Source organism: Chiloscyllium punctatum, chromosome 29 (assembly GCF_047496795.1).
Source record: "Chiloscyllium punctatum isolate Juve2018m chromosome 29, sChiPun1.3, whole genome shotgun sequence".
Classification (NCBI taxonomy): Eukaryota; Metazoa; Chordata; class Chondrichthyes; order Orectolobiformes; family Hemiscylliidae; genus Chiloscyllium; species Chiloscyllium punctatum.
In genome coordinates, this window is record NC_092767.1 from 73,160,335 (window position 1) to 73,180,852 (window position 20,518).

At 45.2% G+C, this 20,518-nt stretch overlaps 1 protein-coding gene across 3 annotated transcripts in view; it reads right to left on the reverse strand.

Moving 5' to 3' along the window:
* eml2 (EMAP like 2) overlaps positions 1 to 20,518 on the reverse strand; it is a 137,198-nt gene that overhangs the window by 101,657 nt on the left and 15,023 nt on the right. Inside the window, exon 1 of one of the 3 annotated variants that reach the window (XM_072549408.1) lies at positions 10,959 to 11,184. The exons of 1 other annotated variant lie outside the window; for it this stretch is intronic. In XM_072549408.1, coding sequence (XP_072405509.1) covers positions 10,959 to 10,965 — 7 coding nt within the window. In that variant the 5' untranslated portion in view covers positions 10,966 to 11,184. Of the gene's footprint in view, positions 1 to 10,785; positions 10,901 to 10,958; positions 11,185 to 20,518 lie in introns of those variants that run through there. One more of the 3 variants, XM_072549409.1, reaches the window with a different exon arrangement.

Consider the following 20,518-nt stretch of genomic DNA (forward strand, 5'->3'; position numbering starts at 1 on the left):
TCTACAACACACTGAAGCGCTTCACCTCCCACAGGTTTCTCCGAGTTGTTGTCACGGTCACAAGTGGACAGCCAACCGATGCACAGCAAGCCCCCAGGAACAACCGGCGAGCGATAAAACAATGAACTGCAAGTGCTGAAGACCTAAAACGCAAACAGAAATTGCTGGAGAAACCCAGCAGGTCAGGCAGCATCTGTGGACAGAAAGCAGAGTTAAGGTTTCGAGTCCGGTGACCTTTCTTCAGAACACAAAAGTTTTGATGAAGTTTTCTGTAACATTGGTTAAATTACATCTACATTAAAAACTGCTCAGAGAAGCACTTGAGCCACCATAACATACAAGGCTTTTTAAAATTCATTAATGTGAAGTGGGTGTCACTGGCTAGGCCAGTATTGAATGCCCTAATTACCCAGAGGGCAGTTAAGAGTCAACTGGTTCACCAGGGTCTGGAGTCACATGTAGGCCATGTGACCTAAGGATGGCAGTTTCCTTCCCTAAAGGACATTAGTGACCCAGATGGGCTTTTCAAACTATCATTTTGTGATCATCATTAAAGTAATTCCAGATTTTTATTAAATTCAAATTCCACCGTCTGACACAGCAGGCTTTGAATGCGGGTCCTAAGGACATTATTTGGGTCTCTGGATTAACAGTCCAGCAATATTACCATTAGGCCATCACCTTCCCTCTGTGGGATTGGACCTGATGGATGTTTGATGACCAGTGTGGATATGATGGGCTGAAGGGTCTCTTCCCATGTTGTAAAAACTCTATGACGTCAACAGATCTATTTTCCAAATCAGTTACCACAGGACCTTAATTTAACACTCCCTCTGACAGTGCAGCACTCTCGCAGTATTCCAGTTTTTTTAGAATTAGGTTTAATATCAGAAGATCTCACAGAGGGTGGTACTTGTACGGAATGAGCTGCCAGAGGAAGTGGTGGAGACTGGTACAATTACAGCATTTAAAAGGCATCTGGATGGGTATATGAATAGGAAGGGTTTGGAGGGATGTGGGCCGGGTGCTGGCACATGGGACGAGATTAGGTTGGGATATCTGGTCGGCATGGACGGGTTGGACTGAAGGATCTGTTTTGTGCTGTATACCTCTTATGACTTTGGGCTTGCCAAGTTTACAGAGGACAGAATGTGGGAGCTGAATTGGGAGTGCATTACACAGGCAAGCTGGCTGGGTTAAGTTCTTCTCTCTGCGTGGGTATGATCTTACGTACACCACAACATGGAGCACGGACTTAAATAGACTCAGAGCCTGGAGGGTGGCAGGTGAAGGAGGAGGCCTCTGGCAGCGGCAATGCCAGGATGAGTCAGACCCCAACCTGGGGTCTCCCGGCAAGTCAGTTGCAACCTGAGTCCCCTGCCCTGGACTCGTAGGCTAGGCCGAGGCTCCTAGTCCACGGCTAGGCCCAGGCACATAAAGCATCCAAGGAACAGGAGAATCGACGTTTCGGCCCGAAACGTCGATTCTCCTGCTCCTTGGATGCTGCCTGACCTGCTGCGCTTTTCCAGCAACACATTTTCAGCTCTGATCTCCAGCATCTGCAGTCCTCACTTTCTCCTCCAGGCACATAAAGGAACGGAAGCATCGGTGAGCGTGATGGACGGCAACAGCATCGGATCAGGAGTAAGATGGATGGAAAACACACATGTCAAGATTAGAGTAGTGCTGGAAAAGCACCACTCAGGAGTGGCTGATGAGGGCTTTTGCCCAAAACATCAATTTTCCTGCTCCTCGGATGCTGCCTGACCTGCTGTGCTTTTCCAGCACCACACTGTCCACTCTGATCTCCAGCATCTGCAGCCCTCATTTTTGCCTAATGGAACACACACATCCCAGGCCCATGGCTACAGCTCAGATGCAGAGGTCGCTGGAGTGGAGGCAGCAAAAGCCCGTAACCAAGACCCCAGAGCTCTGTAACCGATATGCCAGAGCCCCGTAACCAAGGCCCCAGAGCCCCATAACTGAGGCCCCAGAGCCCCGTAACCGAGACCCCAGAGCCCCGTAACCAAGGCCCCAGAGCCCCATAACTGAGGCCCCAGAGCCCCGTAACCGATACCCCAGAGCCCCGTAACCAAGGCCCCAGAGCCCCATAACTGAGGCCCCAGAGCCCCGTAACCGAGACCCCAGAGCCCCGTAACCAAGGCCCCAGAGCCCCATAACTGAGGCCCCAGAGCCCCATAACTGAGGCCCCAGAGCCCCGTAACCGAGACCCCAGAGCCCCGTAACCAAGGCCCCAGAGCCCCATAACTGAGGCCCCAGAGCCCCTTAACCGAGGCCCCAGAGCCCCGTAACCGAGACCCCAGAGCCCCGTAACCAAGGCCCCAGAGCCCGTAACCAAGACCCAGAGCCCTGTAACCGAGACCCCAGAGCCCATAACCGAGGCCCCAGAGCCCCATAACGGAGACCCCAGAGCCCTTTAACCAAGACTCCAGAGCCCGTAACCGAGACCCCAGAGCCCTGTAACCGAGACCCCAGAGCCCGTAACCGAGGCTCCAGAGCCCATTACAGAGACACTAGAACCCCGTAACCAAGACCCCAGAGCCCCATAACCAAGACCCCAGAACTCCATAACCGAGACCCCAGAGCCTGTAACCGAGACCCCAGAGCCCTGTAACCGAGACCCTAGAGCCCATAACCGAGACCCCAGAGCCCGTAACCAAGACCCAGAGCCCTGTAACCGAGACCCCAGAGCCCCGTAACCGAGACCCCAGAGCCCCGTAACCAAGGCCCCAGAGCCCCATAACTGAGGCCCCAGAGCCCCTTAACCGAGGCCCCAGAGCCCCGTAACCGAGGCCCCAGAGCCCCGTAACCGAGACCCCAGAGCCCCGTAACCAAGGCCCCAGAGCCCCATAACCGAGGCCCCAGAGCCCCGTAACCGAGACCCCAGAGCCCCGTAACCAAGGCCCCAGAGCCCCATAACTGAGGCCCCAGAGCCCCGTAACCGAGACCCCAGAGCCCCGTAACCAAGGCCCCAGAGCCCCATAACTGAGGCCCCAGAGCCCCTTAACCAAGGTCCCAGAGCCCCATAACTGAGGCCCTAGAGCCCCGTAACCGAGACCCCAGAGCCCCGCAACCAAGGCCCCAGAGCCCCGTAACCGAGGCCCCAGAGCCCCATAACGGAGACCCCAGAGCCCTTTAACCAAGACTCCAGAGCCCGTAACCGAGACCCCAGAGCCCTGTAACCGAGACCCCAGAGCCCGTAACCGAGGCTCCAGAGCCCATTACAGAGACACTAGAACCCCGTAACCAAGACCCCAGAGCCCCGTAACCAAGACCCCAGAACTCCATAACCGAGACCCCAGAGCCTGTAACCGAGACCCCAGAGCCCTGTAACCGAGACCCTAGAGCCCATAACCGAGACCCCAGAGCCCGTAACCAAGACCCAGAGCCCTGTAACCGAGACCCCAGAGCCCATAACCGAGGCTCCAGAGCCCATTACAGAGACACCAGAGCCCCATAACCAAGACCCCAGAGCCCCGTAACCGAGACTCCAGAGCCCCGTAACCGAGACTCCAGAGCCCCGTAACCGAGACCCCAGAGCCCCGTAACCGAGACCCCAGACTCTGTAACCAAGACCCCAGGAGGCTGTTACCAAGACCCCAGAGCCTGTTACAGAGACCCCGGAGACTGTTACAGAGACCGTGGAGGTCATTATGGAGACCCTGGGGCCTGTGACAGAGACTCTGACCAACGTCAAGCAGCAGCTGAAGGAGCAGTGGAGGAGGAACATGAAGAAGAGGGGAAGATGGATTCTGTTGCAGTAAAACCTTGTATTATGTTCAGTGTTTCAAGATGCAAGTATGTTGGAACGTGGTTACACTCTGTGTAAGGCACATGAGAAAACAATATTTTTATACACTTGAGACAATCAATCTAAATGTAAAATACCAACTTAAACTAACAGCCAAGAACACAGAGCCAGGCGGGTGGGGGACATGAATAGATTCCAATCACTTCCTGAAGTGTAGCAATTGCACCATCTGTTGGTAACGTCTGGTGGCATCAACTGAAAATAGAGACAAAGTTAAGAGCCAGCAACCCCACCTATCGCTCACTCTAATACTATCCTAATTGTAGGCTGCCTCCTGCGGGAGACAAGCTGCTATGACATGCTCTTAACAAACATGATGAAAATCTAGATCACAGGCTGCCATTTCATGTGTGTTTATTAAAGTGCCCAGAAGGAGTACAGCCAAAAACAGTAATTTGGAAAAGATAAAGAGTCGTAGAGTCATAGAGATGTACAGCACGGAAACAGACCCTTCACTCTAACTCGTCCATGCCGGCCAGATATCCCAACCCAATCTAGTCCCACCTGCTAGCACTTGGCCCATATCCCTCCAAACCCTTCCTATTCACATACCCATCCAAAAGCCTCTTAAATGTTGTAATTGTACCAGCCTCCACCACTTCCTCTGGCAGCTCAATCCATACATGTACCACCCTCTGTGTGAAATAGTTGTCCCTTAGGTCTCTTTTATATCTCATTAGTTGCTGCCAGAGACTAGAGAGGGCACTGGGTTCAAATACATCTGTCTCTGTCACATAGCCCTCACATCAATACAGGTGATAAATAAATGTGTTGATTCATTTAGGCATTAGTAAACCAAACATTCTCGGCTTTAAGGCACAGAACTGTGCAAAGCAAACTCCCACACCAGAAGCAGGGTCTACAATTACAACATTTAAAAGGCATTTGGATGGGTATATGAATAGGAACTGTTTAGAGGGATCTGGGCCAGATGCTGGCAAATGGGACCATATTAGGTTAGGATATCTGTTCAGCATGGACGGGTTGACCGAAGGGTCTGTTTCTGTGCTGTACATCTCTGACTCTATGGTACAAGTGGGTACTTTAGGGGCCCAATAAATGGTTCAGGACCTTAGAGGGATTGTTGTGCTCCGTGTGGATTGGAAAGGGCCATGCTCAGGTCAAAGTGGGGGGGGGGGCTACTGTGCTAAGGGGCTGAGGCCACTCTGCCCGGGTCAGGGGTTGGGCTGCGGTGCTCAAGGAGCACGTATGAGGGGGCAGCACCGGGGTCAGGGGCAGCACTGGGGTCAGGGGCAGCACCGGGGTCAGGGGCAGCACCGGGGCTTGTGCTTTCCGTCCTTGTTAATGACTCCATTGGAATCTGTGACAAGTGCAGAAAAAAAGCTCCATGCAAAATGACAGATTTATTCTTCCTGAGCTCGAACTCATGTTTAGCACAAAGTGACGTAGTGATAATGTCACTAAACTATCAGTTTAGAGATCCAGGTGAATGCGCTGTGGGAGAACAGACCCAAGTATGGGCTAAGACATAGAAATGTGGTTAAGATTTACAAGAAAGAAGGTTGAGAGATGACCTCGTAGAAGTTAGGAATTGGTTTAGTTCAGTCGGCTGGGTTGTCAGTTTACAGAGCAGTGTGATATCAACAGCGTGGGTTCAATTCCCATCACCAGTTTGAGGTGACCATGAAGGACTGTCCTTCTCAACCCTGAGCTCTGGTAGCCCTCAGGTTAAATCATCACCAGTCACTTTGCTCTCTAATGGGAGAGCAGCCCCTATGGGCTGGTAAGACTATGGCAACACAACAACTGTACAGAAGTTTATAAAATAATAAAGGGTGGAGATAGAGTTAATGGCAGCTGTCTTTTCCCCAGGATGGGGGATGTCAAAAGTAGGGGGCACATTTTTAAGGTGAGATGAGAGAGATTTAAAAAAGACACAAGCATTTTTTTTAAACACAGAGTGCGTGTAATGAACTTCCTGAGGAAAGGGTGGATTTGGGTACAACATTTAAAAGACATTTGGAAAGTGCATGAAGAGGAAAGGTTTGGAGGGATATGGGCCAGGAGCAGGCAAGTTGGATTAATTTAGTTTGGGATTCTGGTTGGCATGTACTGGTTGGACCGAAGGTCCTGTTTCCATGCTCTATGACTCTATGGTATGGATGTACACCTCAGGAACGGCTCAGAATCTTTTCTCGTGAAGGATACAGACTGCAGGATGAGCAGATGATGAAAGGTTTTGGAGACAGAGACAACTTTACCCCTTCTTGTGAAAGAACATAATTGAAGGCTGTCAATACAAGTTCGTCATCGAGAAATCCAATCAAGAACTGAGGAGAAACTTTTTTACCCAGAGAATGGGGCAAATGTGAAACCCATTCCCACAGAAAATGATTGAAGCAAACAGTGTGGATGTGTTTAAAGAGAACTCAGAGAAACAGATGAAGGAACAAAGCCAGGAAGCACTGGAGAAACTCAGCAGGTCTGACAGTCTCTGTGGAGAGAGAAACTGAGTGAACATTTCACGTCTGATATGATTCTTCTTCAGAACTGCGTCCAGAAGTGTTCTGAATTCTGAATAAGAGTCATACTGGACTTGAACCATTTGCTCTGTTTTTCTCTCTCTCTCTCTCCAAAGATGCTGCCAGATATATTGAGTTTCTTCAGCACTTTGTGTTTGCTTCCAGCATCTGCTGCATTTTGCATTTTTTATATGCCAGTGAGAGAGAGGGGTTTATGATGATGGATTTAGATGAACAAATGGAGCAGCTCAAATGGAGTATCAGCACAAATGTGGACTGGATGGGCTGAATGGCCTGTTTCTATGCTGTACACACAATAGTATAATGTCACTGGACAAGTAATGTAATGCCCTGGGAATGTGGGTTCAAATCTCAATGTGGCATCTGGAGGGTTTTAAATTCAGTATTCATAATTAATCTGGAATATAAAGAAAACCTCAGCAATGGGGAGCATAAAACCATCATTGATTATTGTAAAAGCCCATCTGCTTCACTCATAACCTTGAGGGAAGGAAATCATCAGTCCTTAGCTGGTCAAGGCCTACATGTGATTCAAGCCTCTGAAATGGTCTCTTAGAGTTGGACAACAAATGCAGGCTTTGCCAATGATGCTCACATGCCATGAAAGAATTTTTTAAATGTACATTAAAAGCTAGGTTGCAGCAAGATTAGATTCCCTACAGTGTGGAAACAGGCCCTTCAGCCCAAACTGACCCTCCAAAGAGTAACCCACCCAGACCCATTTCCCTCTGATTAGTACACCTAACACAATGGGCAATTTAGCACGGCCAATTCACCTAACCTGCACATCTTTGGACTGTGGGAGGAAATTGGAGCGCATCCACAGTGGAGAATATGCAAATTCCACACAGTCACTCAATGCTGGAATTGAACCTGAGACACTGGTGCTGTGAGGCAGCACTGCTAACCACGGAGTCACCATGCTGCAAGATAATAACGTGGCTTTAGAGAATTCCAATGTAGCTCTGACTCTAAGCCTCCGATACACACTGGAAGATTGATAGCTGATATTCATCTCTAAAAATGCCACAACAGCAGACTTCATGTTTACATTGGGCGGGGTGGGGGGGGGGTGGGTCCAGAACTAGAGGGCATAGGTTAAAGGTGAGAGGGGAAAGATTTAAAAGAGACCTCAGAGGTAACTTTTTCACACAGTGGGTGGTGCGTGTGTGGAATGAGCTGCCAGAGGAAATGGTGGAGGCTGGTACAATTACAACAATTAAAAGGCATCTGGATGGGTATATGAATAGGAAGGGTTTAGAGGGATATGGGCCAAGTGCTGGCAAATGGGACTAGATTGATTTTCTGAATATCTGCTCGGCATGGACGAGTTGGACCGAAGGGTCTGTTTCCGTGCTGTACATCTCTATGACTCTACCTGTGCCTCGTGTTACCTCTAGATTTAACAATCCCAATACTATCCCAGTTCACCACCCACCCTTTAATATCCAAACTCTGCTCTTGTCACTCGTGCCAAGTCCCTTTATAACTCTGCACTCAGTGATTTAAATTGCCTCACTATCTGGTGAAGGCTTAATTTTAAAATTCTCATTCTTGTTTTCAAATCCATACACCCCTCTGTGTCTCAGCAACCTGCTCCAGCCCTACAACCCTCCAAGATCTCTGACTCCTCTGATGCTGACCTCCCGCTTGTCCCCAGTTTTTAGTGCAGCACCGCCAGAGTCTGTGTCTCCAGCTGCTCCCTGTGTCTCCCTGCCCCGTTTCTTGGGAAAATAATTCAGTGGGCACAATGCCTCACATTGGGAAGCAGCTCAAATGGAGCAGAGAGGCAAGTGTGCTGTAGTTGGGCTGAATGGCCTGCTTAGGTACAAAGGCAAAGTGGATTGCTAGCTCTTTCACGTTACTAATCCTCTGAGGATCTGTGTTCAAATCCCACCGGCTGTTGCTATGGGACTGGAGGGAGCCCAGCAGCAGAGAAATAGTGCCTCAAGTAGGGTGACCCCTACATTGGTGGTTCTGGCACAGGCAGCGGTCAGGCTATGGAGGTCTCCCTTGAGGCCAGGTGCCAGTATGGACTGGGTTGGAAAGACCGATATTCTGAACTTATTACTTGTCTAAGTTATTCCTACTACCTACAATGCTGGACGATTTATTTCTTTATTTTTCTCAATTTTAAGGAGCCAATGTTGGACCGGGGTGGACATAGTTAAAAATCACACACCGCACCAGGTTATAGGTTTATTTGGAAGCACTAGCTTTTGAAGCGCAACTCCTTCATCAGTTGGTTGTGGTACAGGATTTACTATAAATTCTGTTTCCTATGATCCTGCTCCACTAGCTACCTGACGAAGGAGCAGCACTCCGAAAGCTAGTGCTTCCAAATAAACCTATTGGACTATAACCTAGTGGTGGTGTGATTTTTTAACTTTACTTTTCACATTTGTTTTGTTTCTGAAGAATTTGATTTTCACTACCTGTACCTTTGTACCTAAGATGGTGCTGTAATGCTGTGATTGTAAACTTTTAACTATACTCTTTTGAGTACGTAGGGTATAGAATCATAAAGATGTACAACACAGAAACAGACCCTTTGGTCCAACTCATCCATGCCGACCAGGAATCCTAAATTAATCTAGTCCCACTTGCCAGCACTTGGCCCATATCCCTCTAAACCCTTCCTATTCATATCCCCATCCAGATGCCTTTTAAATGTTGTTATTGTACCAGCCTCCACTACCTCTCTAGTAGCTCATTCCATACACATACCACCCTCTGTGTGAAAAGGTTTTCTTTTAGGTTCCTTTTAAATCTTACCCCTCTCACCTTAAACCTATGCCCTCTAGTTCTGGACTCCACCACTCCAGGGAAAAGACCTTGTCTATTCACCCTATTTATTACGCTCGTGATTTGATAAATGTCTATAAGGTCACCCCTCACCCCTATTCTCCAGGGAAAAAAGCCCCAGCCTACTCAGCCTCTCCCTACAGCTCAAACCCTCTAACCCTGGGAAATTCCGCAAATATTTACTGAACACTTGAGACAATAAAGCTAATTCAATTCATTTATAGACAGCAGTTTCCTTCACAGCAAGGCGAAAGTGAGGACTGCAGATGCTAGAGATCAGAGTCCAGATTAGAGTGGTGCTGGAAAAGCACAGCAGGTCAGGCAGCATCCGAGAAGCAGGAAAACTGAAGTTTCGGGCAAAGGCCTTTCATCAGGAATGAGGCTGCCTCATTCCTTCACAGAAAGACAACCATGAACTGGTTGGAATTTTTCATGACAATCCAAGCGTCTTTATAGACTTTTGTTTCAATCTCAAATCACTCTGGTGGGTTTTGAACTCACGGCTACCCGAATCATGAGTGTGGGCTCTGGATTACTACTTGTCCAGTAGCGTAACCATGTGTTCACTGCTTTTCAGATTTATAAAGTTCATTGGCTATTAAACTCGTTAGCTGTTCCTTTCACAATGATATATCTGACATTTGACTTATTCCTGTTCTTAGTTCCCATCCTCAATTTTAATGTCTGGTCATATTAAAGGGATCATTAATCTCCCAGTTTTGTCTGCTCTGATGGTAGTGCAGCAAATGTTCATCTGTCTTTTCTGTTGCTGGTGTTTCTTTCACCTGAAGTTATCATTTCAAGTTGACAGAGGGAGTTCGTTTTTAAATTCACTCAATCTTTATCTCCATGTAAAACTATCAGGAGAGTAGCTGAGAGTCAACCTTTGACCTCCATCGCACTGCCCCTCCATACTATATCGCTCCCAAGACATGAATCAGCACATTCTAGAGATGGACAGAAATGTTTCAAGTCTTTTTGAGCATTTCTACTAAATTGACAGCCTTCTTGAGCCATTCCCACAGCGATTGTGCATTCCAACAGATCATTCACCCTCAGATTTCACACTCTATTGGTCACATATTCCATAGGGTTTGGCAGATCACACTCCCAATGGATCACAAGCTTCAGCAGACCGTGTACTACACTAGATTGCACTCGGTAAGATGGTTCACTCTGCTAGATCACACACACCCACACCAATATCCATTCGATCACTTAATCCCACTAGATTACACACAATTGGATTTCACAGTCCACCACAACCCTTAGGCAAAAAGTGAGGACTGCAGATGCTGGAAACCAGAGTTTAGATTATAGTGGTGCTGGAAAAGTACAGCAGGTCAGGCAGCATCCGAGGAGCAGGAAAATATACGTTTCGGGCAAAAGCCCTTCCATCACCACAACTCATAGTCTACCGGATTATGCAACATTAGATCATATGTTCTAGTAGATCACATACATCACTCATACTACCTGATTACACATTGTGTTAGGTCTTACACTCCACTCAATAACACACATTCACTAGATCTGTCACTCCGTTAGACCACACACTCCACTAAATGACACCAGATCCACTAGATCACTCATTTCACTGGCTTATACACTCTATTCGATTGTACACTCCACTAGATCACTTACTTCACTGGATTACACACTGTTAGATCACACCCTCCGCTCATTGTCTAGTAGATTAAGCATTCCACCAGCTCACGGTTCCCACCAGATCACACTCCAGCTTCAGTTGACAGATTAGCAGCAACGCCTTACCCACACAGTGGCCATTGATGGAGGTGACCTTTGCACCCTCTCACCTGTCATGTTGATATTGTCTGCAGCATTCAATCCACCAGCTGATGAGCGAGCAGGGCCCACATCCCCACACTGGCCACCCTCTATTCCACACGATTAATGCAGTTTAAAACTCAAGATTTCTCTTCCTCCATCCACAATGCGTCAAGATGCTTCGTCATTATTCCCAGTACTGGCTCCGGCCCAGGCACTGAATTAGCCCAGGGATAATGGATAGCATAATCTCCTTAAAGCGATTCAGAGATTATTACCCTGCCTTCTCGTGGGTAAGGTAGGTCGGCGTTTTTCAAATACCTGGAGCCAGCCACTCATAGAACGAGAAATGACAAAAAACAAAGTCCCAAATCCTGTAGCTCAGTGACACAGGTTGGCACTCTAACTTAACAGTGCTGCCATAAATAACGCTTCAAGGTGCACTCTCTTAAATTGGAGACCACAACAATCACCAGCAACCTCTGACACACAACGATAACTGCTTCAGTTGCTTAGAATGCACCTACTCAAAGATCAATTTTCGACTTCCACCCACGGCAGTGTGCTGTCTTTGACTCCAGATTCCACTGTGTGTGTGTGTCTGTGTGTCTGTGTCTGTGTATTTTTTATATATATGTGAGCACTCGTTAACTCATTCAAAGCACTCTTATTTGTCAGGCCATCGGTGAATATCTCCTCCTCCTCCTGCTCCTGTCCCTCCCCACTCCCTTTGACAAGCCATAACACCAGGGCCATCTGGAGCCTTCCCAAGGCCAGCAACTGCAATTTACTTTTAAATGAGTTAAGAACAGAAATGCAGGAATAGAAATTGTGCCGCTCTCTCAATATCCAGGATTTCTTTAAGTCTTTAATGTCAACAAGATATTACGGCCACTATTTATTACCCATGTTTTGAACAGAGCAGTTTACTTGGCCATATCAGGTGGAAACATGGGTCTAGAGTCACATGTAGGCCCAGACAGGGTAAAGATGGCAGAACCCCATTCCCAAAAGGCCAACAGTAAACCAGATGGGTTTCTAAAGACAATCCAGTAGTTTCATAGGTACCATCACTGATTAATCTGGACTGAAAGAAAAGCATGTTATATAAAGAGGTACCTCCATTATCCGAACGTCGATTATCCGAATTTCAGATTATCCGAACAAGATGGCTCCCCACGGCCATCAGATCAGCTATCCAAACTTCGATTATCCAAAGAAAATACTCCCTGCCTATGTCGTTTGGATAATCAAGGTTCCTCTGTAATTAACCGGACTGAATACCACAGTGGCATTTGAACTCTTATTCAAGGCCTTTGGCATTACTAACATAGGAACATATCCATTCCAAACCCATATTTCCCGAATAATGTTGCCTAGTCAAACAAACTTGAGTCTTGCTGTGAACACTATGCTGTCAAAGTTTCTCCTTCTTGTGATCATCAGGACACATACAAGGATGCCACATTTCAAACATATTGCAGGAGTATAGGGTACCGATTCTTGGTAAGTCAACTCCGATTGGTTGAGGTATTGCCATGGAGAAAGCAACTGGGAACTATAGGCTGCCTAAGCTCCTGTGAAAAGCTTCAGCCTCACATCGCTATCTGCAGGGACATCCAAGGTAGAACAATAAAATATCCATTATCCCACTCAACCCACTCCTACCCTGTCACTGCCCTATCCTTACCAAACTCCAATGGCTCCTTTAACCCTTTTAAATCCTTCCAATTTCTTTATCCAAGCAGCAAAGACAGTGTGGAACCTGTCCCCACAGGGAGTAGTTGAGTTGAATCACATTTATGCCTTTGAGGAGAAGCTAGACAAGCACATGACAGGGAAAGGATTGGAAGGCTTGGTTGAAAACAGTGAAATGCAGAGAGAAGACAGTAATTTGAGAATCAACAAAAACAGACCAGTTGGACCAAATGGCCTGATTCTGCACTCTAAATAATCTCAACGTGTATTCCAGGAACGATCGATCTCCCAGTCAGGATATTGCTAATCTCTGGAATCCTCACCACTTTACATTGTCTAAAACAAAATGCATCTCTTTAACTCGGGGTTTAGCATCCCACCCTAGGGTGACTGTCTGTGTGGAGTTTGCACATTCTCCCCGTGTCTGCATGGATTTCCTCTGGGTGCTCCAGTTTCCACCCCAGTCCAAAGATGTACAGTTCAGGGTGGACTAGTCATGGGAAATTGCCCATAGTGTCCGGAGATGTTCAGGCTAAGTGGATTAGCTCTGGGAAATGCGAGGTTATAGGGAGCGGGCCTGCTTGGGGTGCTCTTCAGAGGGTTGGTGTGGACTCAATGGATCAAATGGCCTGCTTCCACACTGTTGGTATCCTATGAATTGGAACTTTCAGGCACTTAATCATTCTCTGCTCAAGCCATGCAACATGTTCTAAAGGATTCATTACAGTTCTGTAAATGCAGGAACAGTTTATAATGAAGCCAACTCTGGGTTAAAACTGCTGCTGCTGCTACTTGGAGACAATCTGTAAACCTGTTCTTATGACACACATTTACCTGCCATCTGGTATAGAGTTGATTCACCGTAATTATTCTATAGTGCATTCCCTGAATGTTATACAGTTTCTAATACATTCGGCGTCCATTTTATTGATGGCGTGGGTTAACTTAAATATCAGGGTTATGTATAAATAAAAAAAAGACAGCCTCGCATTTATGTTACGCTTATCAGGGCCATTGCCCACCTTAAAATATTTTACAGCCAATTAAAGGGAGGCATAGTGGCTAGCACTGCTGCCTCACAGCACCAGGGTCCCAGGTTCGATTCCAGCCTTGGGCAACTGTCTGTGTGGAGTTTGCACATTCTCCCCTTGTCTGCGTGGGTTTCCTCCGGGTGCTCCAGTTTCCTCCCACAATTCAAAAATGTGCAGGTTAGGTGAATTGGCCATGCTAAATTACCCATAGTGTTAGGTGCACTAGTCAGAGGGAAATGGGTCTGGGTGGGTTTCTCTTCGGAGGGTCGGTGTGGACTGGTTGGGCCAAAGGGCCTGTTTTCACACTGTAAGGAATCTAATCTTTAAAAAAAACTACTTTTGATGTGAGCCACGGATGTGTAGCTGTGAATTTGTGCACAGCATTTCCTAAAAACAACATTGTGATAAAGACCAAATTATCTGCTAATGTTAGCTCCATAACAAGAGAGACGCTCACCAATGATTTTAATGCAAATGTTGCTGGCCAGACCAGCAGTTATTAGCCATCCTTAATTCAACAGTAGTTTGGAATCAACCACAGTGACTCAGTGGTTAGCACTGCTGCCTCACAGCACCAGGGACCTGGGTTCAATTCCATCCCTGGGTGGTTGTCTGAATGGAGTTTGCATGCTCTCCCTGTGTCTGTGTGGGTTTCCTCCAGATGCTCCAGTTTCCAGATACTCCAGTTTCCTCCCACAGTCCAAAGGTGTGCAGGTTAGGGTGGATTGATCATGCTAAATTGCCCATGGTATTTTGGGATGTGCAGGCTATGTGGATTAGTCATGGGAATTGCAGGGTTACAGGGTAGGGGCTGGTCTTGATACAATGCTGTTCGGAGAGTCAGTGTAAACTCGATGGGCTGAATGGCCTGCTTTCCACACTGTACGAAGTCACATGTGGACCATACCAGATAAGGACAGCCCTAAATGGCATTAACAGAACTAAATAGGTTTTTACAACAATTAACACTGGTTACAAGGTCTCTATTTGATGAGCTTTTATTCAAGATTTTTATTGATTTCAAATTTGACCATCTACCATTTGGTGGGATTTGATCCAGTGTTCCTCTAAAACAGTAACCTAGTGTTTAGGATTATTAGTTCAATACCATTACCATTGTCTGCAACATGCTTTCACAGGACATTAAATGGGGATGGGGTCTTCTCTCTTAATACCCTCCACACTTCCATCACCCATAGATGCACCTCCTTCATACAGTGCATTATGTCATCAGTATGTCATTGACACTATGCCATCCAGAAGGTTAGAAACCTATTTCGGCTGTGAAACATACACCCCATGTGCCCTCGAGAGGTTTCAATTAGGTTTGGTTTTTAGTTTGAAATTGAAACCATTAGCTCCATGTTGACCCTTAACCCCAGAAAGTGCTTTAGAAATAAAATTACAGTGAGAGAGAAAAAAAAATCTAAAAGATCAGTCAATGTGAGGATGCCGAACAAATGGCCACTTCTGTTCAAATGCTGCAACGATAATAGTTACCAACTGAAGAGAGGAAATAACAATGGAAGTCACTAGGCACATTCCACCTCAGTAAGGAGGGATGAGACACAATTAGGAGCACTCAAGGAGTTTATGAGTTCATTTCCCGGCAACAATAAGAGTGGCCTTGTTATCCCCTGCAGTAAGTGCACCACACAGTGTGGTGGTGACAAAAACTACGGCCCAAGAAGGTCATTAATAAATCTAATAGGGAATTCAGGAGTAATCTGCTTACCAGAACGAGTGTGTGTGGAACTGGTTACCACAAGAGCTTTGAGGTATAGATGCTTTATCAGGGGCAGCTTGGTGCACTCAAGAGGCAGAAAAGAATAAGGATAACAGTGGCTAAAGGTGCTCAATGAGGAGAGTAGAGGAGTTGTGTGTGAAACAAAGACCCTCAGGGAGGAGACAGTCGTACATTCAGAGGCTCAGGCTAATGGTCTAGGGCCAGCGGTTCAAATCCCATCATAACAGCTGGTGGAATTTAAATTTAACTAATTAATATCAGTCCAGCAAAGAAATCTGGTCTCAGTAATGGTGACCATGACAACTATCTTTAGTTCTTGTTGGAAATCCATCAGGCCCACTTAATTCACTTGTTTGCTAACGTAAAGGACAAGGCATCAAGAATTTAAAAGATTAAAAGTTAATTATCTGAAAACTACATTGGCAGTTTGGCCATCTATTTTCACACAAGTTAAAAACTCAAATAAATGTTGCAGGAGTAAGGGACGGTAAGTATGCTAAAGTAGACTGTGAAGAAGATCAGCAATAAATGTAAAACAAAACAGCAGAAGGACACTATCATGTCCCATTTACAAGAGACTTTATGTTGGACTTGATGGATAGGAGAAAAAACACTTTCACCTTTCATTTTGTATACAATGGCAACTAGATTTAATTAGGGAAAGAAATTTGACATCCTACATGTGACTCCAACCCACAGCAATATGGTTGGCTCTTAACTGCCATCTGAAATGGCTGAACAAGCTACTCAGTTCATGAGCTATTGGGCATGGCCAACAAATGCTGCCCTGGCCAACAATGCCCCTGTCCTATAAAATAATTTACAAAACTTATTGTGTTTCAAAGTCTTCCTAAGTGTGCTACATAGCTATACAAGGAAATAGAGTCAAGATTGATGCTGGAAATACACAGCAGGTCACACAGCATCCGAGGAACAGGAAAAATCGACTTTTCGGGCAGGAGACCTTCATCAGGATCCTGACCTGCCTGACCTGCTGTGCATTTTCAGCACCACTCCAATCTTGCCTCTTATCTCCAGCATCTGCAGTCCTCACTTTTGCCTGTAAGGAAATAGCTCATCGTTTCACTCCCTGTACACACCAAGTTAAAAATGACAACACCAAGTTATAGTTCAACAGTTTTATTTGGAAGCATTAGCTTTTGGAGCGCTGCTCCTTCATCAGGTGGTTGTGGAGTGTAAGATTGTAAGACACAGGATTTATAGCAAAAGTTTACAATGGGATGTAACTGAAATTATATATTGAAAAAGACCTGGATTGTTTGTTAAGTCTCTCATCTTTTAGAATGGACCTGTTGGTTTCAGTTCAGAAGCTAGTGCTTCCAAAGAAACCTGTTGGACTATAACCTGGTATTGTTTGATTTTTAACTTTGTACACTCCAGTCCAACACCGGCACCTCCACATTGTAAATACCAAATTAATTAATCTCAGTAAGGCTGTTACAGTCCGATTTAAATTAAAAATTCACTCCCACTGTTAGTACAGCAAGTAGTTATGAAGGTGCTTGGGTTTAACTAATTAATTAATTGACTGGATAGATATATAGAGGGGATACAGGTAGACTGGTGGAAGGAAGGAGCTATAATACTGAATAGTTAATAAACTCTATCCACAAATCTTATAATTGGTACAATTCCTAAATGCTTGACCATTTTCTCTTTTTGAATCTTCTATGTGGTGTGTAATTTTGAAAGCCTTGTTATCTAATTTAGAACAATTAATTGCATTATGCTATTTTGAATTTCACTTAAAACTCCTGCTGCCCATTCCCAGAAATTCCTGGCTGCATTTGTCTGCTATCCTAGAACTGGATTGGTCTGGCTCATACAAATGCATTGTAAAGAGAAACAAATTATAGTGGACAAGGCAATGAAGAAATGAATAGACATGGGATAAGGAGCACTGGCTAAAGTCTGAACTGACAATGCATGGGGGTAAAGGGGGGTGAATTTGCCAATAAGCAGTCTTGGGATATGTGTGAATATATGAACGTTATGGTAATTAACACCACAGTGAAAAGATCTCTTTTGTATTCGAGGGTGTGAAAGAAATCACACATAGATATAGATGAGATGCTTCACGAAATAACTAACAGACCAATCTCGTTGTAAATTAACACCTACCCTGGCACACTCTGTAATGGTGTTGATGGTGGTGCGGTTAGGGGGTGGGGGTGGGGGGAGGGGGGAGGCTACAGTCCAGAACAATCGTTTCTCGAGAAGAAATCCAAAAATTCCTTCAGTAATAAATGATCATCCCCTGACTTGAGAAAGGACTATAATTAGCTCGACTTTATCTGAAATCTGATTGCCCTGCATTCACTGACAAGGGCGTTCATTAAGCCAGAGGTTTCAAAGGAAATTCAACGAGCTCTACAGCATCATGCAAGGCCATCAGGAATAAAACTTAATCTAGGGATATGGAGCATTATGAAAGAGAAGGGCAGAAATAGGGTAAATGCCGGGTTTGGTAATTGGTAGTGATAGAGAAATAATAATTTCATAGCAAGGCAAGCAAACTGTTATCCCGAAGTTAGTAGGCACTTGCTACATGCTTAAAAGTATCTGAACAAGTCATAAAGTAAAGATCGGACATGTAATTCACCTATACATATGTTGGGCAATTATAAAGGATCACATTATGGCAGATGAAGGTTGACAGAATTTGGACCAAGCGATACAGAGATCCAGGACTTTGATGGGTTCCAGAGCCGCAGTGGTGTTTTCAGAGGCAGCGTGGCTACAGAGTTGGCCAGCCTGCGAAGTCTGGAGTGGGACTCTCGCTTCCACGCAACATTCGGCAGGGGTAGCCCAGAGCAGTCACTCTGGCAGTGACATGGTATAGGCTGGTGTAGCCCGGGCAGGACTGTAGCAGAGGAGAAGGAAAAGATGGACTTAACTTATCTTCTTTTATCTTTTTTATTTTAAGTCAATGTGAATTGGGCCTGTTCATGACGATGGAACACACTTTTCACCAAATTTCATGTTGAATACATGAGACAATAAATGATTCGGTTCAATTCAATTCAACAGGACAAGGCTATTTGACCCACAGATAACTTGGCACCGTAGTAGCATGTATCCAGAAGGAGTCAGTGAATGGAGGAGTACTGTTATTATAGAGGGATCAGGGAATGCCACTGACAAACACAAACATTGATTGAATATACAAGATGAGGAACAGGAGCTGAGATCCGTGAGGTAAAGATGCAGAAACCCAGAAAAGACAGTTTGAATTCAGAAAGTGGTTCTGGAGGGGAACATGGCCTTAGGAAAAGATCATAAGCTTACAAAAGGAATCCTAATCATAGAGAGGGGCTCTCTTGCAGTTGTAGTGCAAAACAGGGTAGGAAGATGAGTCAAGGTTGGAATTTGACAAGAATTAGGAATACGGAACAGGCCAGGAATACCAGGAGAAGTAGAAGTCCTTACAATCGAGAAGTTTTAATGGTTACAAACAAGTTAGATGATAAGTTGACAAGGAACGTAAAACAAAAAGAGCTGGAGGTGGAATGAATTTGGTCTATACACAAGAATATCAGATAGGGCTCAGCCAGACTTATCACACAGATGGAAATGCACAAGAAAAGTGATCCCTGATGGCATATATCAGGCTAATGCCACATTACAGGCTCGGTATCCTAAAAAGAAACTGGTTAACAAGATATTAAAATGACTGCCATACTGCAGGAGAATTGATCCTGAATATTCCCTTACCTCTGTTCGCAACATGCTGCTGGAAATTTAAGTCATTAAAGCTACACGGAGACATTTTCAAAGGGAGGCATTCTGAAGCCAGCTAAAGTAGTAGGTAATATAGAAGGGAAGCTGTGGAAATTAAACAAATGTGTTTCCGTGTTCAATGTTGCAATAATAGTTTAGCATTTTTCAGTCAGGTCCATCTTTCTGAAAGTAGGTTGCCTTCAGCTTAAAGCAGACCCAGCAACCTTCTCAAGAGAAATTGGCAGACATCTTTACAATGCACAATGATGACTTTCTGAGGGGAAGTTTAAACAACAGATAAAATGTTTTAAAAATTTAAATTAGGCTTCAGGAGACTTCAAATATATTGGATTTGACATAAAGCAAAATAACTTAGGAGTTACGTTGAAGCAACACTTAAGAAGTTTGATTGGAAATCTAGGGTTGGTTCACAGGCTAATTTTATGGATACGTGTTTGAGTACAGAATAATTTACAATTTTCCTGCTGGGAAAGAATAATACATGTTGCTCAGGGAAGTTAATAAAAATACAAAGAGTAGTTGAAAGAGCCATTAATGTTCAGTAGCAGCAGTGCACCATCCTCAAAACGCACTGTAGAATTTACCTAAAGATCCTCAGACGGCACCTTCCAAATCCACGACCACTTCCATCTAGAGGGCAGCAGCTACATTGGAACACCACCCCCTGCAAGCTCCCCTCCGAGCCCCTCAACATCTTGACTTGGAAATGTAATGCTATTCCCTCACTATCGATGGGTCAAAATCCTAAAATTCTATCTCTAAGGGCATTGTGGGTCAATCCACAGGTGGGTTGCAGCGGTTCAAGGCGGCAGCTTACCCTCACCTTCTCAAGGGGCAACTAGGGACGGGCAATAAAAACTGACCCAGCCAGTGACATCCACAGCAAACAAATTAAATATTTTTAAAAATTTAGCTTAGCTGCTCAAACATTGGCCTGGCAGAAACTATAGCTACTGGGGTATATTTATCAATTATTCTAAAGGAAATCCGATACAAGGGGCAAGCTGAGAAGGGGTTGTCCATAGGTTGTTATGTGGGCAACTGTCTTTTTTGAAACAAAGTGTGTTGTTGAAAACAGTTGAGATTTGGCCTTGCTATTATGAAGAAAATGTTCCTAAAATTGTGACTTGATGCGAGTCACCAATTCTAAGATAACATAACAAAAAAAAGGCTCTTGATCCAATATATTATTGGAGATCCTTTGTAGGGTGCTGTCTCGTGGTATAGGATGTTATAGGATGATGAATAAAAATCATTTTTGTTTGGATTGTTTTGTGATTAAATATAGCGTCATATTTTTATTTTTAAAAATATGAAATACAGAAGGTTGACTTAGAGTCATAGAGATGTA